General features: G+C 36.9%; 1 protein-coding gene across 1 annotated transcript in view; it reads left to right on the top strand.

The window, feature by feature from the left end:
* TMEM156 (transmembrane protein 156) overlaps positions 1-25143 on the top strand; it is a 49436-nt gene that overhangs the window by 18664 nt on the left and 5629 nt on the right. Inside the window, exons 2-5 of the mRNA XM_065877249.1 lie at positions 4971-5243; positions 6208-6468; positions 9668-9787; positions 11970-12053. Coding sequence (XP_065733321.1) covers positions 4971-5243; positions 6208-6468; positions 9668-9787; positions 11970-12053 — 738 coding nt within the window. The remainder of the gene's footprint in view (positions 1-4970; positions 5244-6207; positions 6469-9667; positions 9788-11969; positions 12054-25143) is intronic.

Below are 25143 nucleotides of genomic sequence, written 5' to 3' on the forward strand. Positions count from 1 at the left end.
GATGTTCCTAAAGAAAATGAACAAGGTGAGGGGATTTTTCCTGTCAGATATAAGAGCTTTACAGAGCAAAAGTAATTAAGTCAGTAAGATATCTTTGCCAAGATAGAAAAATGGACTGATGGAACAAAATTGAGAACCCGGAAACACAGTCATACATACATGGATACTTTGATAGATTATAGAGATGTCATTACAGATAGTGGGGAAAAGATAGACTACTTAATAATTGGTAGTACAATTGATTATCACACGTGGGAGAAATTAATCTGGTTTCCTACTTCATACTGTACACAGTATCAGATAGATTAAGAACTTAAACATAAAAGGCAACACTTCAAAACTTTTAGAAGACCATGTGGGTGAAGATCTTTTTAAAGGAGAAGGATTCTTTTTTTTTATAAATTTATTTACTTATTTATTTTATTTTTGGCTGCGTTGGGTCTTCGTTGCTTCGCGCGGGTTTTTCTCTAGTTGTGGCGAGTGGGGGATACTCTTTGTTGTGGTGTGCAGACTTCTTACCTCAGTGGCTTCTCTAGTTGCAGAGCACGGGCTCTAGGTGCGCGGGCTTCTGTAGTTGTGGCACGCAGGCTCAGTAGCTGTGGGTCATGGGCGCTAGAGTGCAGGCTCAATAGTTGTGGCACATGGGCTTAGCTCCTCTGCGGCATGTGGGATCTTCCCGGACTAGGGCTTGAACCCATCTCCCCTGCATTAGCAGGCGATTCCTAACCACTGTGCCACCAGGGAAGTCCAGGAGAAGGATTTCTTAAACAAGACACTAAGCACAAATTGTAAAGAAAATGATTGATAAATTCAATACATTCAAGTTAAGAGCTTCCTTTAACTAAAAGATCATGAAGAAAATGAATGGACAAGGTACAAACTGTGAGAAGATATCTTAATAGAAAATGTAAAGAACTCCTTAAAATTTTTAAAAGGAAAGTTAAAAACTCCTAAACATTAATAAGAAAAAGACAAACAACCTACCAGAAAAATCGAAAAATAGAAAAAGTAGGGAAAACCAGGAAGATACACTTTTAAACCATGATGAGGTTCTATTTAACATTCACTGAATTGTCAAAACTTGAAAAGTGCTGGCCAAGATATGCGTCAATGGGAAACCTTTACACACTGCAGGTGGGAGATTAAATTGGTCCAACTGCTTTGTACAATGATTTGGCATTTTCTAGTAAAATCAAAGGTGTGCATACTGAATACCCAGCAATTTCATTCAATATGTATGCTAGAGAAGCTTCTGTATTTGTGTACCAGGAGACATGTTCATGAATATTCATAGTAGCGCTATTTTAAAATAAGCTTTATTGAGATATAATTTATATATAATAAAATGCTGCCATTTTTAAGTATAAAGTTTGAGGTTTGACAAATGTTTACAGCAATGTAACTATCAACACAATCAAGATATACAACTTTCCAATACCTCCAAAATGTCCCTCTTTCTCCTTTGCAGAAGAACCCTTCTCCCACTATCAATAAATTTTTCCATTTTCTAGAACTTCATATGAATGGAATCACATTAGTATATAGTCACTTGTGTTTGGCTTCTTTCCTTTGGGATAATGCATTTGAGATTCATCCGTGTTGTTGTTTGTATCAGCATTTTCTTCCTTTTTGTTGCTGAGTAGTATTTCATTCTATGGATATGTCAGGAGTTGTTTATATATCCACTAGTTGTTGGACTTCTGGATTGTTTCCAGTTCTTAGCTATTATAAATTTTAAAGGTGCCATGAAAATTCATGTACAGGTATTTGTGTGGACATATGTTTTTATTTCTCTTTTGTAAACTACTAGGAGTAGAATTGTTGGGTCACGTGCTAAGTACATGTTTAACTTAAAGAAAATAAAAATGTTTTCCAAAGTGGTTGTACTATTTTACATTCCTACCAACAATGTATAAGAGTTATGGTACACAGCAATATTATCCAGAACAGCAAAAATAGAAACAACCCAAATGCTCACTGTCAGAAGAATAGATACATAAATTGTAGTATATTCATTCAAAACGTACCGCAAATAATTAACTACAGCCATGTGTAGCAACACGACTAAAACATATTCTGCAAAAAAATCAAGTCATAGATGAATACCTACAATATAGTCCATATATATGTATACAGTATGCTAATGCAACAAAATTCAATGTGGTGCTTAACCTCTGTGAAAGAAGGAGTATGTAGGGGCAGGGAGGGATAGGGTGCTTTAGAGATGTTGCTAATATTCTATTTCTTAACCTGTGTGATAGATACATGGGTGTTCGTTTATTTTTATTATTCTTTAACTGGAACAATACATTTTACATAGGCTTGTATATGATATATGTTTACAATAAAAGTTAAAAAAGAAAATAAAGACAGTTTAACCTTACTCTTTGCTTTTCTTTAAAAAGAAAAAATCATTGACTTGGGCATTTGTCCTATACTGTAACTTATTTTCCTAATTCTAGTTAGTATTCTATATCCTTATCTTGAAAGATTGCAGTCTTAGTACTGGAGTAATTCTGGAATGCATTTCTATCTCTGGGAGTGAGAATTTAGATGTCTGACTCTCAGCAATATTAATGGCAGTAGTTAAATTCATATATCCTTGTTTATGAAGATGAGAATACAGCCCACCTGATAACAAAAATGATTGAGTAGAATTCATTTATTTCTTAAAATTATACTGGGGAAGGATATGTCCTGTATTTCTTTCTTTCCTAATTGAATTATTTAAAACTAAGATTTAAAAACCATCATAAAATGACCTCATAGCCAAATACAACGGATATATCTCAACAATTCTAGAAAGCCAAGTTTGTCACTTATTGGATAAGAAGACTGCAATATTGACAGTAAACATTTCTCTATGACAGTAAAAATTTCTCTATCTTCCTTCTAGGTCATAACATAAGAATATAAATTCAAGAAGTTGAAAATTTCATAAGATGAAAAATGCCAGTGAGGAAAATGGAAAGATGGCAAGAAATAATTTTTTCAGGTGTTTAGTAATACAAAAAATCTACAGATTATAGATTTCTATCAAATGATACATTCCTATCTTCTTTTTGAGACATTATTATTGAAGACAATTTTTTAAAAAATAGTTTTAATTTGATTACAACTTTGTTTACAAATATATTGAGACATTACAAAATTGTGTATTTGACTAAAACACAATCTCTACCTCCCAAAACTTTTATAGCAACTCAAGTATGAAATGTATTTATAGCTGGAAATTACACGTGAATTATTACAGAAGCAATTTCAAATGTAGAGGGCTGGTAAATGTACCTTTAATTTGTTAAGTAATAAAAATATCATCAGTAACGAAACAATTATGAAATTACTATCAAAGTACAAATTCAACAAGTAAAAAATGTGCTTTAATATAAATCAATAGCTTGATTTTCTTTTACGTTTGAATCAAGATGTATGACTAGGAGTAATCATTCTTAAAAATGAAGAAATTCTTTCATTGTGCTCCACATTATTTAGAAAATTTTAAAAATATATTTTGCCCCATGTGATTATGAGAAATGGTAAAGAAAGCCACATAAATGTGGAACTGAGCGTGTCAGCTTTTTTCTCATGCTAGTAAATGACTGTCAAATTGAGAATATCTGAAAGAGAGGTTACCTATTCCTTAGTTTATCATTACTGCTACATAGGGATTCCCAATTTTCATATAGTGAGCTTTAATTACTCATGTAGATTAAATCTTACATAATCTCATCTTAAATAAAGGATGAATTTAAAATTTTTACTTTGGAATATGGGTTTGCATTTTAATAATATACATTTGTACAATTTTCAAAAATATTTTCATATATATCACTTGATGCTACTATAACCCCACAAGGTTAGCAGGATCTTGTTATTATCTCTATTTTGCTAATGAGAAAATGAGACTTGTGGAGACAAAGTAAATTATTCAGGTATCTTGGCTAATAACAGCTTTAGCACTAAAGTCTTTGTCTTTTGCTTTGAACTCAGTCTTCCTTCTATTATGCCATTATTTCCAAATCTGATACTTGTCTTCACACCAAAATAAAAATTATGATGTTATCCTATTAAATTTCAAGTAGGTTGAATAATGGTCACCCAAATATATCAGGTGTTAATCCCTGGGAACCTATAAATGTTACCTTATAGGGAAAAAGGGTCTCTATACACGTGATTAATTTAAGAATCTTGAGATGGGGAGATTATCCTGAGCCTTATCCCAGTGGGACCTAAATCTAATCACAAGTGTCCTTATAAGAGAGAGGCAGAGGGAGATTTGACACAGACAGAAGAGTAGAAGATGGAGATACAGAGGAGAAAGTAATGTGACCATGGAAGCAGGGATTGGAGTGATGTGCTCACAAGCCAAGGAATGCCAACAGTCCCCAAAATTTGGAAGAGGTGCAAGGTCTTCAGAGGGAGTGTGGTCTTGGGAATGCTTCGATTTCAGACCAGTAACACTGGCATTGAACTTCTGGCCTTCAGGACTGTAAAAGAATAAATTTCTCATTTTAAGCCACCAAGATTGTAGTAGTTTGTTACAGCAGCCCTCAGAAACTAATACAGAGATACTGTCCAAGTTTTCCATTCCCTGTTCAACTCCATGCAATTCACTTGAACCTCTATTTGGGAACAGATGGATTCAGAGGAAACTAAGGTTTGTCCATTAAAATTTTCCTAGAAAAGAGAATGGTTACAATGCTAGGGTTTCAAAGAACTTCTCAGCAGGACTTCTCTTCTCTGAAAATTAACAGGGAATGTTGACAAATTTTTAAAAAAATATTTAAATGGACTAGATATTGTTAATTCATGTGAAGACAAAGTCTTGTCAGTGATAAACTGAAATGTACTGAATCTGCCTAAGAAAAACTGGGAGCTTATTGTGTATTCATTTGAATGCCAAAAACTCAAAATTTTACAGTAAAGAAAGTTGTTTTTTGTTTTGTTTTGTTTTGTTTTTTCCTTTATAGGAAACACGTTGGAGCTATCATGCCTGGAAGTATGTTTACAACCTAATTTCACCTATTCATTCTCCTCTTTAAATTTTTCTTTCGTGACTTTTCTGCAACCAATAAAAGAAACTCAGACTATTATTATGGGAATCTTTCTAAATCACTCCAGTTTTCAAAACTTCACCAGGATTTGCCAAGACATCACAAGTGAATTTAAAATGTGCTCCTCATGTTTGGCTTGTGAGTCCAAAGGAAACATGGATTTTATTTCTCAGGAACAAACATCGAAAGGTAAATGCAAAAGAAAAGTGAGAATTAAAATTATCAAGGATAAATAACCTCATTCTGTTAAAAAAAAGTATTAATAATACATCCCAATGTTAAGTCTAGTGGCCCTGGAACACTCAGCCGTGTGGTGCTTAATGAGTGACTTACTTACAGGCTTTGAGATAGGATAATAACTTGTTCTTGGTTTACTTTATCAAAATATCTGTGCTTAAAATACATCAAAATGCCACTAATCCATGTACATTTAATGGTTAAAGTATTATTTAGCAAGCTCTCTTCAAAAGTACTGAAAAAATTCTAAGTAAACTTGCAGGTTCTCATATAAAATCACACTTGATTCCCCAAGGAGTCATTGAATCCTTGATGCATCCTTGTAAATAAAAAAAATTTGGATATAGACATGCACACATAGGGAGAATGCCATGTGAAGATGAAAGCAGAGATCAGGGTGATGCTTCTATAAGACAAGGAACACTAAAGACTGCCAGCAAACCACCAGAAGCTAGAAGGGAAGCATGGGACACATTGTTCCTCACAGCCCTCAGAAGGAAGGAACCTTGTCAACACCTTAATCTTGAAAGTGTAGCCTCCAGAACCGTGAGACAATAAATTTCTGTTGTTTAAGCCACCCATTTTGTGGTACTTTGTTATGACAACCCTAGCAAACTAGTATAATGTGGGATGGGAAATATTGTTGTGGCCCTTTTGGAAAATAAAATCTGTCCCACAAGTCATCAGGAAAATGTTTGCTTTTTCTTTGAGATGCTCCAATTTTATTTCAAACTCACCTAGTTTTCACTCTCTTAAAAAATGTAAGCACTGTAATTGTTATTTTTAGTGCTGGTAACTTCTTCTTTCTACTCTTTTTTGTTGTATAGGAAGGAGGGGATTTAGTTTTGAGTTGTATGTGTTTTCTTACTATGTACTACTATTTTTTGTGAATAACATTTTCTTAATCTCTTTCTAGTTCTTATCATGAGAGGATCAACGGAAGTGAAGGCAAATGACTTTCATTCACCTTGTCAACATTTTAACTTCACTGTAACTCCTGTGGTTGACCACTTGGAGGAATGTAACATTACCTGTAATCTAAAAACACACACTAGAAGGTCAGCAATCGAGGAGGAAGATCCAGCCAAGGAAACAGATATAAACCATACTTGTAGAATTATGGAACACCCGACTAATTGTATAAATATTTCTTTGCACCTAGAAATGGATGTAAAATGTAAGTTTTTAAGGAAATTGGAGGGAAAAGGAGAATGGAATATAGACACAAAGTTAAGTAAGGACTATCACATTAACTGCATTGAAAGTTGAATAGTTGAAGAATTTTATTGATGAAATAGCAACACTGGAAAGAATGTTAGCCCTTTATCTGTTTATTTTTCTTTCAAAATGTGCTTTTTGTGGAACCCAGCTGTACTCAGAGGTGGAGGAGACGTCTATGGGTTGTGATCTGAGGGGCATTAGAAAGACCCTCTGCCCCAGAATAACTTCTGGGAATGCCTATTAGCTGTGCTTGAGGTAACACTATCACACTTGTGTATTAAAGGATGATATTTCTTTTTAAATGTAAATATACATATATATTGTGACGTGCTATTAAATTTTGAATTGATTTAACATGTCCTCTCTTAGAGCTGAGAAACAGACCTGAATTAAAGGGATTTTTGATATATTGCTGTGAAGTTAGGTGGGGTACAGATTAAGCATTTTGAGGCACTGGATGACTCTGAGGGAAAGGTAGGAGTCTGAAATATAAAACTCACATGTATCTTAATTCTGCTTAAGGTTGATTAACACTCTAGTCACCCTATTCTAAATTAACACAGTTGATCCTCACTACTAAGCAGGGTACCCTCACTTGACCCATAAACTCTACTCTTGAAGAGCATTTTATGATATAACCATTTAATGAGTGCCTGCTGTATGCCAATCAGTGTGCCAGGCACTGGAGACACAGAGATAGATGTATGTAAAACAACGGAGTCAGTGCAATCAGTGGGACAGGTGCTATGGCAGAGTAACTTGCTGTGTTTTCTGAGGTTCCAGACATAGGGAAGCCTTTCAGATTGCCTTAGAATGAGTTTCTAAAGCTGTAATTCTATTAGAGGTAATTATTTTAAAATGTTATATTTATTTTAAAGCAAACGCAAATATATAATATGCATGCATTTTTAAAGTGAAATATAAGACTTGAAATAAATTTCTCCTGTGAGTTAGTTTGCCCAAGGCCCTACAGTCTCTGCAGTTAGGGGGGTATTTCAAGGTGTGTGTATGTGTAGGGGGTATGGGAGAGGATCTGAGAAGCTGAACAGAGGGGTTAATTCCCTCTGGCTCAGGAATGAGGTTGGAGGTTTTGAAAAGACCACATAGAGAAGGAGACTATGATGAAATCTGAAAGGTAAAGAGGTTTGGATTATAGATATTTAAAACTTATATTTGTTTCAATGTCCATTTATGTATCTATCTAATTGCTTTTTATGTTTTCTAAAACATGAAGGAAAAATAAGCATTACCATATTCCTTATTTTGAGAATTAATTTTTGTGTTAATGGAAAAAATCATAAATTCCAAAGTGAAGTAGTAATTGACAGCTTTTATGGGGCCATAAATCAGAAAGATAAGAGAGGTGTACAAATATGTAGCTTTTTTAACCTAATTTTTATTGGAGTATGGTTGCTTTATAATGTTGTGCTAGTTTCTGCTGTACAGCAAAGTGAATCAGCTATACATGTACACATATCCCCTCTTTTTTGGATTTCCTTCCCATTTACGTTACCACAGAGCACTGAGTAGAGTTCCCTGTGCTATACAGTAGGTTCTAATTAGTTATCTATTTTATACATAGTAGTGCAAATATATAGTCTTATATTTGGGGAAAAGTATACCTATTTTGCCATGTGTAGAAGATTAAAAATTTATTCATATTTTACTCTGCTGTCCAAAGACTAATTTGATCTCCCTTAAAAGTCCTATCTACTGGAGGGCAGCGGGGGGGCGGGGACTAAATTTAGTCCAGTCTGGTAAATTTACTCAGAAAAAATAATTTAATCTACCTCTTTAGATTTTTTTCAGACTCCTGTCCATTTCCCCTTGATCCTCTCCAAGACAGCTACAGGGACGGGGAGTAGGGGGACAGCATAGGATGTAGGGAGATACACTCATCTGTGTTCTCACTGGTGCTTTGGTGGGTGTTCTGGCTGGCTTGGCCCGAACTGTGTACATTCTGCTATTGTAATATAAATTTGGTGAATGCATGGTCCTTTTTTCATAGCTTGATCAGTGCCCCATGATACCTTGGTATTGGGCCCACCTTGACTCTTGCTGGCACTGCACATTTTCTATGCCAGTTAACTGCATGCTTTTATTTTGCTGAGTGAGGTATGCAAGTCTAAGTAGTATGGAATGATGTTAGGAAGGCCGAGTGCTGCCATTCCAGTCAATCTCTACCTTCTCCATTCAGTGTCTTCTCTAAATAAATGTTCACTGCCTATTTAATGTACATCTGCTTATGGAGTGGGGGACCTGTAAAAGGGGTACCCAGATCATGAGCCCCCAAACAGCAGTCATCTAAGGGTATTAAGAAATTATATATCCTGCTAAGTTGAATAAGTACTAGCTGTGTTTTGCATACAAGGAAGAGAGTACGTAGGGTGGCTTAGAAAATCAGTAGACAATTGTGTTTTGGACATAATGAAGTCAACCTCCTTTAAGTCACTGATTCCTGGGTCTGCTGGCCAGTGTGTGTTTATGGGACGAAAGAATATCGTGCTAAGCTATTGCTGATGGTGACTCTACTTCCATATTGCCTCACTGTCATTTGAATGAGCGATTTTTTACCTGTATCCTTATTAAATTCAGGCGAGGGTAACTGTATGTTTCACTAATGCATGCACTTGATCTGATCATTGCCATGTGAGCCCCTGTGGAAAGAAGGTCTGATTAATCATCTACCCTGGTCTCTTATATGCCTCAATCCAACCTCTTTCTTTGCCTTTCCCTTTCTTCCCCATCCTCATCTTACACACTGCATCTTTGTTGATTTGAGGATACAGTTTTTGGTTGCTTGGTCCAGGGCCAAATTGTTAATCACAAATGGCTCTGATTCTGGCACTCTGCTTGCTGTGGTCTTAACCTAGTGATAGCAATGATAGCAAAACTAACATCAATATAACTTGGAAGTGAAATTAATCCTAGAATTTTGAAACTAAATGGATCCCTGGAAACCACTTGGTCATGTTTCTTCATTTAATACGTTAGGAAAGAACTCAGGAAAGCAAGTGACATTGTAACAGTGATGGTTATATATTCAACTTTTCAGTTATGGGCAGAATATATAGTAGAAGCCAGCTATATCACCATATTGCCTCTTATCTGCTGCATCATTTTACTGTATTTTTATAGTACATTGTTTTTTGCAGATTTTATTTGTTCCATGAAGATCACTTGGTATGTTCTGGTTCTATTAGTTTTTATATTTTTGCTCATCTTCATTATCCACAAAATACTTGAAGCCCACAGGAGAGTGCAGAAGTGGCAGGGTAAGTATTGAAAAATAAATCCATCTTGGGAGAATTCATCTAGTATCAAGGTACTCCTAGTCTTATCTGTAGGTTCGACTTCTTTTTCTAGTTCAATTTACCACTAACTGAGCACCTACTGTGTGTAAGTGGTGATTCTACGTAACCCAAGGAACATAAGCATAAGTAAGACATAGTGTCAGCACTCAGGGATTTTCATGTGTCTTTCTCCAGCCCAGACAAGTGAATAGAAGGGGAAGAAAGGCTGCGTGAACTGGAAGGAGTTGGTGGACTGGAGGTTGAGCAGAGCTTGGTGGAAGTGAAGGCAGAAGAGGGGAAGAAGAATAAGGAGTGGTGATAAAGAATTTCGGAGTTGGAGGTCTTGAGCTCTAGGCTCTAGGTGATGAGCAGGAGTCAATCTTTAATAAGTGTGGGGGGACAGTAGATTTTTGACTGTGAAGCACTAAAATGTGTAGTTGGAAATCAGGAAGTAGGGATGATATTAAAAAAGAATTAACTAGTATAACATGGGCATCCACCTATCAGAATGGACATTGACTGTCAACTACTATCGTGGTCTTATGGTGTGTACCCATGTATATACTGGCCCTACTGGTGTGTGAGCATGTATACATGACCCTTCTGGTGTGCACCCATGTACATACTGGCTGAATATCAGATCTGATGGACAGTTTATAATATGAGTAGTTGGTCTCTTAAAGACAGGATAAAATGTGTCATTATAAGACTAGGCTTTGGGACTTCCCTGGTGGCGCAGTGGTTGAGAGTCTGCCTGCCGAAGCAGGGGACACAGGTTCGTGCCCCGGTCCGGGAAGATCCCACATGCCGCGGAGCGGCTGGGCCCGTGAGCCTGGTTGCTGATCCTGCGCGTCTGGAACCTGTGCTCCGCAACAGGAGAGGCCACAACAGTGAGAGGCCCGCGTACCGCAAACAAACAAACAAACAAACAAAAAACTAGGCTTTGGAGTCAGGTGGACTTAGGTTAGAATCCTAGTGCTACCACTTACTAGTTATGTGACTTTGTGCAAGTTACTTGCCATATTTGAGTGTCCCTTTCCTCCTCTGTAAAACAAGAATAATCACCATTCCCACAGGGCTGAGGTAAGGATTGAACTAAAGAGATTACATAAGAAGTGTAACACAGGGCCCTGTGCCTAGTAGTTCTCAATAAAGGATAGTAGCATTGTGCTGGTGTAATATTTCCCAAGGCTCTTGTGTTCTTTACCAGGCAAGGCTGTGTTAGTCCTTTCAGTAGGCAGAAAGAGTGGTTGCCTGTAGGGTTGAGTGAAAGTTTCATTAATTTTTTTGGCTAAGTGTTTGTTGGAGATATTTCTGAGAGCAGTTTCATATCAAGTCTTGTCATTGGTACCTTAGTATATACAGTCCTAAATGCACTGGTTAATAACATCATCAGTATTGTATATTTGTAGAATAAACATTTTCATGAGATTTTTACTAGATTCTCAAAGTTTATAAACAGGGTATGTGCTATTCCTTTCATTTTTTATAGATGAAAAAAACCCCTGAGCCTCAGAGAGATTAAGTGTTTTGTCCAAAGTAATACAGCTAATAAAATGACAGAATTAAGACCCAGGGTCTTTCTAGTTTTGAAAATTATATTATTTTAAATAAACGTATATCATTTGCAATTAGTGCATAGTTTTGAGTTTCTTGATCTGTTTTTCTATAAATGACTACATATTAGGAAAGAGAGAATAGAAGCCAGATAGAAAAAAATGCCTAGAAAGAGACCGAGAGTGGGGAGTGACATTAAGTTTTTATGAACATCTACCTAAATGACAGGCTTACTGGCTTTCAAAAGCTGCCTTGCAAATCCAAGCATATGAAGTAGTGAAAAATACCACGCCATTTATGACATTAAATATTATTAAATATACATCAAATATTCTGTATTTATTTATTGTTTGTAATAATGTAAATAATATTCTGCATTTAAGAAGAGATGCATAATGACATTTATGGCAGTGGAGAAGCCACTGGTTTTAGAAAGTACCTATTTGTTAATGGAAAATAATAAGAAAAGGCTGTTAATGTCTTGTTACTCCAGGCTCTGCTGTGAATGGCCCATTTTCCTTGGTAATCCTTGGAACCAACATGGGGAATATATATTAAGAATGTGCTTGCTTATCATCTAAATATTTAATTTGTTTTCTTGGAATAGGTCATAAATACAAACCTACATCTGTCCTCTTAAGGGGAAGTGATTCTGAGAAACTGCGAACATTGAACGTGCAGGTCATTTCAGGTGAGTTCTGCGACATGCAGAGTACCACTTATGAAATTCCAACACTTCACCACTCACTATTGAGTAAACATAAGATCGAGTGATCGGAGCTCATTTAAATTAGTCTTGTAGCTGGAAGAAAGGAGCTGTGAGCAAATGAAATCTAGTTTAATATGTCTTATTATCAGGCGACAGTTATGATCAAAACTACCTCCTTAAATAATGGAAAGTTGGTTTAATTGGCAAGAAGAAATTCATGTGAGTAGGCAGAGGAGAGAAAGCAATAAGGAATAAGCCTCAGGTTTATTTTTAAATGAGACAAGATACCATTATTCCTTGGAATTGCAAGAAATAACTGCAGAGTGGGCATGGCTTTCGCTGGAGCCTTCGCTTAGCAGAGGGTGTCATTGTACAAAGAGAACGTCTAATAGCCCCAACTAAAAAGTCCCCTGTCCTCTCCTGAGAACTAGAAATGGAATAAGGGAATCCTAATTAGAGCAGCTAAGGGGGCTGTGAGCACAGATGCTGTGGTTCGATCTCGTTCTTCTAATTGTGAAATCTTCTGAATTCAAGTTGTCAAACCGCATTAAAAAGAAAGAGAGAGAGAATGCAATGTGGGCAAAGGCCTCTTTTTCATCAGGGAGAAATAATGTCCTTGACTCTTTGAAAACCACAGAATTATGACTAATGTTACCACAGCTCCTTGCACACAGCCAGGGAGCGGGCGCCTTCGTACTCTGTGACAAGTTAGATAAGGAGCTTCAAGTCTGGTATGTAAACGGTTTTCAAAAATGTAAGGAAACCGAACAAACCCCGAGCGCCCACCATAGCTACATCTGTAACCATGTGGAGATTTGCACAGCATTTCACTGGGAACCGTGCTGAGACCTTCCTTAGTTATTTAAACTAGGAGATACTCACACGCCTAGCGTGAGGAAAAATTGGGTTGGGTGCACCTAAAGAGCTCAATTGAAAAAAACTTAGACTTTCTAGTCTCATAATTAGCAGTAAAATTATTAACCTATGGCTAATAATAAGCATTAGCTAAGTAGTCATTTGACACCAGCTAAATGTGAAGAAAGTTGATGAACATTTTGTGGGGTCAGTGATAATTTTGTTTGATGAATGACATAAATATCATAGGGCGGTTTCAAATGGCAAAATTAACTTTTATGGGGAGAAAATTGCATTTACTCTGTTCTCCCCTCTTATCAGTACTCTGATGTTCATGTACCAGGCGTGTTTTAACCTGGTGCTGCTGGGCTTTTGGTTGCCTTAGGAATTCTGGTACTTTCTCTTTTTAAGTCATAAATTTGAGCATCACAGCCTCGTCTGAGAAAAGATCAGCAGTTCCCATCAACCAATATAATCGGGGGAATCGCAAATTTGAAGTACTAGCTAACCACACGACTAACCTCACAGGTTCTATTTATGAGCCTGTGATTTTCATTCACCAGAGAAATCTGTCTCGGCCATCCTTTCCCTTTAATGGCTCTCACAAAAAAATCCTCTGGCTTTATTACCAGGCATATAATATTAATGTTTGGAGCAGGCCAAGAGGTGATGGCCTTTTTTAAAACCAAGAGGCCTTTTGAAGCTTAGCATCTTAAAGAGGGGTAGAAGCAGATGCTTTCTTGTTATATATATTCCTTTAACCTAAATACAATTTTCCCCTCCCGTTATAAGTTGCTCTTTCTGAGAGCGAAATGGGAAGGAAACAATGTCTCCCCCGAGTGCTGTTTTTAAGGCCTCTCTTTGTAATGATGGATTATAGGCAGCAGTGAGAATCTAAGGGAAAAAAATGTGCCAGCGTGGTTCTCGGGAGAAGCAGTAACACGAGCGAAAAAAAAAATGTATTTCAAAGAGAGCAGTGAATATAGTCACATTCAGCCGAGCAGCTTGCTGTCAGCTCTGGCTGTACATTCCAGAATGTCTCTCTAGTTGTTCATGTATTGCAAAGTAAGTATTGTGACACACATACACACAGAGCTATAGATAACTCACACCCTCAAAAAGATAAGAGAGAAATAAGGAGAGATTACCAACACCCTGGCACTGCACGGGGCTTGGCATTTACTGGCGCAGGTTAAACACCGATAGAGTAAATGAGCCTCATCGCTGTAGAAAGAGATATCATACAGAATCAAATCCCAAGCTTTTATCATCTTTGGATCCCTGTCCCTAGCATAATATCTGGCATGTAGTTCATGCACAATAAAAGCTTAGTAAATCGCACAAACCTTAAGGGGAAATGAGTAAAAAGAGAAGATGAACGACAAATGAATCTTGGGGGCTGGGAAATGTGAAAACAAATGGAGAAACAAAGAGTGTTCAGAGGGAACATAATTCCATTTCATTGAAGAACATAAAATTCACTTTGTAGAATTGCTAAGGATATCAAAGAATACTTTAAAAAAGTCTTGAAGAAGAGATTTTGAGAACGATGCAAAAGTAACTTTGAAATGCATCCCTAGAAACAGTGCTTAATGAGTTGACCACATTGGGAGACCAAGGCCAGGGGCAGGAGCAGTGTACTAAGACTCGAATTATTGGATGCAGACAATAGAAACCAACTTGGCTGACTTGGCAGAAAGGAAATTTATTGGAAAACCAGTAGGTAACCCATGCAAGCAACAGGAACATTAGGCAAGCTGAGCTTATGCAGGAGGCAAGAGAGGCCAAGCAGCCAAAAATACAGCCCCATAGGAATGGTCTGGTGAGAATGCCTCTGCTGGTGTCACCACCACTGGATGCTCCCTCTGGGCTGCTAGAGCTTCCCTTTGACCACCTTGCAACTTTGCAGCACTGTCCAGGATTGCAAGCCCTAAGGAGGGGTATCTGGTTGACTGAATGCAGGCCACAGATTGGTACTCTGGGTACCGGGAGGCAGGGAGAGGAGATATATGCCCCTCTGGCTTCCTGCGTACTTGAGAGTACCCCTGAGATGTCCACATGCTGGTCAGCCAACAAATAAATATCTATTAGCATGACACTAGGTTCCTAGGATTCGAGCTTCCACTGCATGGGTCAGCCAAGGGAGTCCTGTCATCTCTCTACTTTGTCCATCAAAAATGGTGAGATCTTTAAAACTTGAAGTTCTTCACCTTCGAATATTCAACCAAAATCTGTTGAACACTGACTATGGGCCAGAAATTGTGCTAAGCATTGCCGATACAGTGGCTGTACCACAGCGCAGTCCCCGCCTCCATGGAGCTGACACCACCCTTCAGGAGATTCAATTCCTAGTTCCTTAGGAGAAGGGAAGCTAATTAAGCTATACAAACTCATTCAGCACCTTCCACGTGCACAGTACTTCCACACACATCATTTGATTTCATTTCATAAGAGCCTCACTTTTTTTCCTGGTGAGAAAACTGAAGCTAAGGGAGTTTAAAGTAACTGACCCACTGCCAGATCCCAGCAGGGTTAGGATTCAAACTCAGTTCTGTCCAATGGCTGCACTTTCCAGCACATCACTTAATGGCAAGATGAACTGGGGAGTTTACTCCTGCTGGTTCAAGCCACAGATCAAAACTTTTCTCGCTACTTTACATTTAGTGCTGGGAACTGAGATGAGACATTTTCTCTGTAAGGTATCAGAAGCTTGTGTGAGACAATGTGAGTCATCCTCAAAGTAACATTTCAGCATTGACACTTAATGTGGGTGGGCTCTTAGGGACCACAAAGCAAAGAAAATGGAAATTCATTGTGAAAGAGAATTGCTAAATGCCAAAGGGAAGTGGATGACCCAGTAATATATATCACTCCAAAATAAAACTAGTGGAAATGGAAAATTATAATTTGCAACACGTTTAAGACCAACATAATAAAGACTAAGCAGGTTTCAATTTTCTGCCAAAGAGAAGATAAATTACTGGTGCCAGATGTCTAGCAACCAAGCAAGATAACATGAAAATTTAATTTTTACTTGCTTAACTATAATATTTAAGACTCAAAATAGAGATTGGGGTCCATAAAACAGTAAAGGTTATAGCCATCTGCTTGGTTACAGAATAGATCAAGATTCAGAGGGTGACTCTACATGCAGGAGGAAATTCATAAAGTGTGAAGAATCTATAGGCAAAATAGGATGATTTATTCTATTCATTCATTGAATGACTTTATGTGACAGCCATTTGTGCCAGGTCTGAAAAAACTGATGATAAAACATGCAGATAAACATCTTCTCCATCTTCGCACAGACTCCCCCTGCCTGAACCATTTGGCCTCACTTGCCACCTCCCTTGCAATCCTCCCCTTTTCCCACCCTGCCTTTATCTAGTTAAGTCCAACCCTGTCCTCTGATTTTGACTTAACTAACACTTCCTCAGGGAAGTTGTCTCAGAGCTGGTGGACCAGGTAAATTACACCCTCATAACATCACACTTCTCTCTTTGTGGCAATTATCACTGTTGCTCTTTTACATTTCTGTTATTATTTGATTGATGTCTCTCCAATGAGCCAGTTAGCTCCTTGAGATCTGGGACACTACCTGATAATACTTATCACTGCATCCCCAGCTCATGGCACAGTGCATATGAGTTCATAATAGGTACCCAATAAATATTTCTTAAATAAATACAACTCTACACTGTCTATGTTGAAAGAATGACTGCTGCTGTCTTACGAAGACCTTTCAAATACTTTCCACCGCCCCCAGAGTATAACTTTTGATAATGCCTACCCAAAATAACAAAAGGAGAATGGTTAAACACTTCATCAGTTTTATTCCTTGGAGTATTAAGGATACCTGAAGTGTGAGTGAATTGGAAACTGAGTCAATGGCTCAGAATATTGGCAGCTGTCTGTTCAAGGAGGGTTTTTTTCCCTCTTTAATTGCTATTTCTAGATAATTCTGCAGTCATTTATTTTTCCATCCTCATTTGATTTTCACACTGGCCAGATTTGGAATAGCTGAGTAGTTTTAGGATCACTGTTAAAAATAACAGATGGATCTTTGAACATAGTAGGGAGTTGGCCTCTTGAATAATGGAAATCTATTTTAAGCCACCATAATTGGTTCTATTAACCCTAAAAGGCTACTAGCTATCTTGGACTTGCACAAAAGTGCCTGTGTTTTTATGTGATGGAAAGGTCGGAATGATGCATAGCAATATTGAAATTCTGCATTCCTATGACAGTAAGAAGAAATAATTAAGACAAAAGTTTTTTTGAAGTCTGATTAGAGAACTGAATAAGAATCACCAAACCATCTGAAAATGTCCACATCTGTCTTGACTGAAGAAATCTGTGACGATTAACTTGAATTCCTTCCTTTTTGGAGAGGCTCTTATGAGGAAACCAAGTACTTTGTGGGTAACAGTTTAGACATTTATTGCCATTGTCTCCACAAAGAGTCATGGCTGAATCTCCACAGTCATTGTCTCCACAAAGAGTCATGGCTGAAGTGTGAAGGAGAGAAGGAAGCGCCCAAGGTCATTGCTTCCGAGTTTAGCTATCCATAGCCCTTCTCTGCTGAGTTCACACACAGGTCCTACTAAATTCTGAGCAGGGCCCTCCAGTGGGCTTAAAAAGATGCCAGTAAAAATACTTTGTTTTGCACTTGGTGGTGCTTTCTCACAGGGCACTCTTATTTTCCTTATCTCCAAATTCCTGAGTGGTACCCCAGAGTTGACTTTTTGTTCTTCTTGAACCCACACCATTTTATTAAGAAACATGAGGCACAAAGAAGTTAAATAACGTTCTTTCAGTCATTCAACATGTATTTATTGAGTACCTATTATGTGTCATGCTCCAAGGTGGGTTCTGGGGAGTAAAACCATGCATAAAAATACAATCTCTGGGGCTTCCCTGGTGGCGCAGTGCTTGAGAGTCCGCCTGCCGATGCAGGGGACGCGGGTTTGTGCCCTGGTCCGGGAGGATCCCACATGCCGCGGAGCGGCTGGGCCCGTGAGCCATGGCCGCTGAGCCTGCGCGTCCGGAGCCTGTGCTCCGCAACGGGAGAGGCCACAACAGTGAAAGGCCTGCGTACCACAAAAAAAAAAAAGAAAAAAAAAATACAATCTCTGTACACAAGTGGGCAGACAAATAAGGATAAATTATGCAAATTTATGCAAAATTGGATAAATTCACTATTGGGAAAGTAGAGGTCACAGAGGGTCATAGTATGGATACATAAATCTGTTTTGTTCTTCTTTTGTTTATTGGCTTTCCAATTTAATAACCAAGTAAAATTTAGCTGAACAAGTATTTTTGGAGATAATGAATATCAAACATTGATGGGGCAAATTCCCTTAGCAGCCAAGACAGACTGACTAGGATGGGGAAGTTTTAGGTGTGTCTTCAGTGTGGGAGATGTACCTTGTCTTTGACATGAAAATCATCAGGAACAAAGTGAAGAAAATACCTCATAAGTTTCCATTACTAAGTGGGAATCAAGAATTACTTTGGAAAGATGAATTGAGGTTAGATACCAGATGACATAGATATAAAGCATTTTGAGAAGTGATAACCTTTTTTAAAAAGGAGAGAAAGAAATATCAGAGGTCAGCTTGGACACTGTCATGGATGGAATGATAGGGGCTTTATTCAAGAACCTAAGGCATGGAGTTTTATTTTTAATCAAAGTTTCTACTGTTGGAAATCCATTTTGATCACTAGACTCAACCAGGTCAAAACTCAGACTGGGGTTCTTTTTAATTTTTTAGGCTCTGCTAAGGCTCTTGGAAAAAGTCAAAGAAATATTTGGTTTAGAGATTTGACAAATTCATGAAAAGACTTCTGTGAGGTTTTAAAATACTTCTGACTGCTTCTGCTGACTTAACTAGTGTTGCTGAATTAATATGATTTGAAAGAAACCCTATATCTCAGTGTAAAACTAGAAAAAAATTCCACCTGTTTCAGCTATTCTAAAGAAGGTATAAAAATGACAGGATATCCCACCTTTTTGCCTTTTTATCAATTTTTCAGAAGTTTTACTATTAGCATGTAACTTACATGACTTTGGATACTAGGAGAAATAGAAGATAACGTACCACTAGAGAGTTACTTCGGACTAGCTGTCATTTTGACAGATAATGGCTTTCTGAATTATGGGTTATACCATACTATAGAACATCAGCAAACCTAATGAATAAGCAACTGATGAGCAGTTTGGCTTTCCAACAAAAAGAGCTCTGTTAATTTTCTTTGATAATTATTTGGTTTCATGGATAGGCTCTTTTGAGATTTTAACCTTTAAAAAGAATTATCTCCAAATCTCAAATTCTGGAAGGTTATAAGATGTTTTGTCAGGGAGGAGGGGTTGTGGGAAGGGATAGTTAGGGAGTTTGGGATTGACATGTACACACTGCTATATTTAAAATAGATAACCAGCAAGGACCTACTGCATAGCACGGGGAACTCTGCTCAATATTCTGTAATAACCTAAACGGGAAAAGAATTTGAAAAAGAATAGATACATGTATATGTATAACTGAATCACTTTGCTGTACACCCAAAACTAACACAACATTGTTAATCAACTATACTCCAATACAAGATAAAAAGTTTAAAAAAAGATGCTTTGTCAAGGATGTCTAAACAATTATTCGCATGGTAAATTCATTCTGAAGCTTTAATGTGCATCAGAATTAACCATCAAAGGCTCCTGGGCCTTTATGAAAGGAGATTGTAATTCAGTAGATCTGGGGCAGGGTCCTAGAACCTGCATTTTAAATTACTACCTCTGGGGATTTTCAAGCCAAGGCTCTGTTGATCACTTTATTCATTTTCTATTGTTGTGTAACAAATTACCACAACCTTAGGGGCTTAAAACAACACATGTTCATTATCTCACAGTTTCTTTGGGTGAAAAATTTGGGAACAACTTTGCTGCATCTCAGGGACTCACAAGCTTGAAATCAAGATGTGAGCTGGCCTGTGTTCTCATCTGGAGGCTCTCCTTCCAAGCTGGTTCAGGTTGTTGGCAGAATTCCTTTCTTTAAGGCTGTAGACTGAAGGCCCTGGTTTCTTAACTGGCTCTCAGTCAGAGGCCACTCTCAGGTCCTAGAGGCCAGCTGCAGACCCCTGCTACATGACCCTTTCCATAGACAATGCAGACATGGCGGCATGCTTTCTGAGCCCAGGGAGGGATGCTCTCTGACCCCAGGGAGGGCCCAGTCTCTCTATTAAAAGCTTTCACCTCTTTAAGTCAGACCAACCCAGGATAGTCTCTCTTAAAATCAACGGATTTGGGATGTTAATTACGCCTGCAACAGCTCTTCATCTTAGTGTAACCTAGCCACCGGAATGAGATGCTATTTACCGCCCTGCCCATGTTCAAGGGAAGGGAGTCACGAGGGTGGCCATGTACACCAGGGGTGGGAATCTGGGGGCTGTTTGAGATCCTGCTTGCTACAGCCACCCTTGAGAAGCACAGATTTCAGAGGACAAAAATCACAGACGCCTGGGAACTTTCAGTGTGACACAGATAAGGCTGATAGATCTAGTCTCATAGGTGCTGTTGGTCCTTACTGACAATAAAATAAAAATGGAAAGACTGGTCTTGTTTTCCCACCTTTGCTCTAATCAGTCAGGAAAGCTTTGTCATTTACTCTTTACAGCTAAAGGCTCCATAGGAAAAAATGTGGACTTTGGTGGTGATTTTAGCATTTCTATAGGAACGAAAGGGCCCTCTGTGTCTGCTGGACATGGACTCAAAAAGGCATCTAATTCCCTTAAAGAGTAGTTGCTACCTTAATTTTTAAAATGTCTAGTTAAGACGGATACTTTTCTGAGAAAACTTACAAAACCTCACATCAGAAGAACAGAAAATCTAAACAAAACCATTGTCATAGAAGAAATAGAAAATTTGTCGGTTATCTCTCAAAAAATAACAGGAAGAGCAGTACACAGCGGAATTTTAACAATTTCTAAACAACAGATATTTCCAGTGGTATTTTAACTGTTATAGACCATAGAAAAAAAGGATGTTTCCTACGTCTATTTATGAAATAAACATTTATATTCAAGCCCAAGGAAGATTGTCTAAAATGAAAGTATCAATCTTACTTATGTCTATCTATGCAAAAATCCTCAACAAATATTAGCAAAAGAATCCAGTAGCACAGTTTAAAAAAATATGTATACATACATACACACACTCCTATGATCAAGTGGGGCTTATTCCACGAATACAAGAACAGTTCAGCATTAGGAGATCTATTAATATCAATCATCATATTAACAGATCTAAGGGAACGATTGTTGGATCATTTCTATAGATGATAAAAATGTATTTGATTATATGCACAAAAGAAGAAGACTTAGAAGACCTACTTTTCTCATTATTTATTCTACAAATTTACTTCTAATTTTTAAAAGACAAATATAGCTGTTATGCTATATTCAATTGATTTAAAACATTTCAGCATAGATAATATGATGTTACAGTTAAATATTAAGCACACCACAAGGGTCTGAGCTATCAACCAGAGACTTTGCTAAGTAGAATGATGAATATTAGAAATGAGTTTTCATTCGTAAAATTAGTGGTAATCAAAGTCCGAATTGTATGTTCATTGTTGAAATTAGAGGCATTCAAGATTTGTTAGCTGGATAAAATATTGTAGAAAAATGCTCCATGGCTGCACTAATGGGGTATGAGAACCCAGCCAACACTGTAACCTCTACTTTAGGAATCATCCAACTCCTTGCACAGGTCCCTGGCTGCATGATGCCAACTGCAAGCCTAACCAAGTCCTACCTCTGGAGCCTGTCCTGTCCTCCCCACGTGAGCTGTGAAGCCCAAGTGACAGGGAGCATGGACTCACATTAAGCCTATACAGCAGGGTTCCCAAGCTGTGTCCTTGCCCTCTCTCTACTGGCTAACAAATACCTAATAAATGCCCGTATGTGAGGAAAAATTTCTCCTGGTGAGACTACCCATGCTCAAACTTTTTGGTGGTTGATTTTATCTACTGGTAAGAACCTAAGGGTTGTGCATGGTTAGATTGGCTTAGGTCATTTCACAGCAATAGCTGTAGGGATTTTGTAAACCTTTAGTAAAACTAGTAAAATTAAAAACAATTTACCTAACGATCAAAACACCTAAGACTAAATTACAGAAAGCATAATTCATATAGTAAAATCTAAATTAAAAATCCATAAACCACACACAAAAAGCAAAATGTGTAAAATTTAGACAAAGTAAGGAAGATATAATGCTAAGTATAAACAATTGGGTATTTTGTGTAAGTGTTATTTAATCTGTATTGTATACTTGAAATCTGCTAAAAGGATAGATTTTAAATTAAATTTTCTCAACACACACACAATGGTAACTATGTGGAGGTGATGGATAAGTTATTTAGCTTTATCGTGGTGATCTTTTCACAATGTATGCATATAGCATAATATCAAGGTGTACGTACACCTTATATAATTACTATTTTTATATGTCAAAGATATCAATAAAGTTGTTAAAAATGAAAAAAATATATTTGACAAAATACAATACCCATTCTTCATAAAAACACCTAATAAAAATAAGATAAATAATATGATAAAATATATCTGTCTCAAACAAAAACTCAGAATCATGCTTAGTAGGGAAATACTGAAAGCATGCTTAGCTAAAGCCAGAAATGTTCAAGAATGTTCACTATTGCCACTTTATCTACAGTTATCCTAGAAGTACTAGTCAACACAATTAGATAAGAGGCAAAACCACAAGGTTCACAAGTTGGAAAGGATAAGTAAAATGATCACTTATTTTGCAGATGATATGTACCCAAAAAATCTAATTCCCTGAAAACATCTTTGAAAAGTTCAGTAAGGGGTAGGGTACAAAATTAATATAAAAAGTCAAACAACATTTATATATTTAAACAACAACCAGTTAGAAGATATACTGCATTTAAAACAGCTGCAGAAAATAAAGTAATTAGGAATAAACTTCATAAGAAATGTGCATGATCTTTCTGAAGAAAACTTCAGAAAAATGCTCCTGAGAGACATAAAAATGACTTGAAGAAAAGGAATAGTATATAATGTTCTTGAAAGTAAGTATAAAAAGATGCCAATTTTCCCTAAATCAATAAATAAACAAGTTCGTTTCCATATCCCAATGAAAAATAAACTGTCAATAGTAGACAGGAAAAAAATGGACATAGAAGAATAAACAGAAGTATCCATTCCATTATGGTACTGGTACAGACTAGATAAAAATATCCAATGAAACATTAGAAAGTTCAGGACTTTAGTAAATGATGAAAATGGCATATCAAATCAGTAGGAAAACAAAGAAATACTGAATGAATGATGTTGGAACAACTGAATAATCATCTAGGAAAAAAAATTTACTTAATCCAGAGCCCACACTAATACTGGAGTAAATTCCATACAGATCAGTGATTTTAATGAAAACATGAAACCACAAAAGTAATAGAAGAAACAATGGTAGAATTCATTTACAACTAATGCAGGACTAATCATGACACAAAACTCAGCTAAAACACTAATAAATTTGACCCTATGAAAAAGAATGTACACAGCAAAAGCAATTGAGGGAAAGTTATTTGTAGTTCATCACAGATAAGCAACCTTTCCTAGTATATAAGGAGCTTCTAATAATTGATGAAGAAAAGACCATAACCTAGTAGGCAAATGGGTAAAGGACAAGAATGGACTGTTTACAGAAAAAGGAAATACAAATAGTTCTTAAATACATGAAAGGTTGTTTGGTCTCACTCAGACCAAATTCTTAAAAAAATTTTTTTTTGTTGTTGTTTACTATGTGCCAATAATATTGGTCACTTGGGTATAGGAGACACAGCAGTGAACCAAACAAAATAAAGATTTCTGCTCTCATGGAGCTTCATTCAGGTGGGAAAGCAAGTTGAAGCTACACTGAGATGCCACTTTCATCTATCAGATTGGCAAAAATCCAGAAGTTTGACATTACACTCTATGGCAAGGGGCAACAGGTACTCTCATACTTTACTAAGGTAAACTGAGAGGCAAAATTGGTGCAACTTCCATGATAGGTAATTTGGCAATAACTATCAAAGTTACAAATGTATAAGCCCTTTGAGCCAGCAATTCTATTTCTAGGAATTTATCCTATAGATTTACTCACATAGGAGAGAAATGGCCTCTATACAATGTTTATTGCTTGTGTATTTGTAAGATCAAAAATGATTAGACACCATCTAAGCAGACACCATCGAGGCTGTTCAAAGACATGGTGTTACATCCATACTGTGGAATACCAGGAAGTTGTAAAAAGGAAAGAGGAAGCACTTATGTGGAAAGATCACTAAGATATATCATTCATGATATATATGTATGGTATTCTACCAATTGTGTAAAGAAGAACAAAAACAACATTTTAATAACACATATATTAAAGTATAAATTTATCATCTATCTATCTAAATATCTAGAAGGGAAAGAACTATGTGATATGGTGGGAAGTGATTGCCTGGGAGATGGGGTAAAAAGGAATATTCACTGAATATCCCTTCATAGTTTAAAATTTTTTAATCAGGTGAATATTCCTTATACAGAAAATTAAATCCAAAAAATAAGTTTTTCTTATCAAACATTTTTTTCTAATTAAAGGAATAACATTCTGACAGAAGCTTTGACAGGATTTCCCTTTTGGTAAACTACACCAGTGTTTAATAATCTTCTAGGAAAAAAAGCATCATATTCTTGATTATACTTAAATCTTCCTTTCTGATATCTATTCTTAAGAAGCAACTACACAAATTTCTCTTTAAATTAGAGGTCACCTCATTTCCACCCATGTTCAGGGCTTTGTATAAAAAGTAGAGACATCTGTGAAGCAAAAAACCACGTGTATTATGTAGAACTCAAGTTTCAATATAAAGACTAGAAAAGCAAGACCCAGAACCCCAGTGGAATAAAAGAGATACCACTCAGCCATGGACATCAAGTTTTACCTTCTATTTGAAGTCAGTTGAAGATAATATTAGAAGAGTTTTATAAAGTCACAGAGTCATAGCAAAGGAAGACAGGTTAGAGTTCATCTAATTTGTAATCTTGCTTTTTGGTAAAATTGTCCCTGAAATCAAAGATGTTATTTATTAATATTATTCTTAGGGACATATTTCAACAACATGCAAAGAAGGAAATGTTTGTACTT

This window comes from Phocoena phocoena, chromosome 5 (genome assembly GCF_963924675.1).
Source record: "Phocoena phocoena chromosome 5, mPhoPho1.1, whole genome shotgun sequence".
Lineage (NCBI taxonomy): Eukaryota > Metazoa > Chordata > Mammalia > Artiodactyla > Phocoenidae > Phocoena > Phocoena phocoena.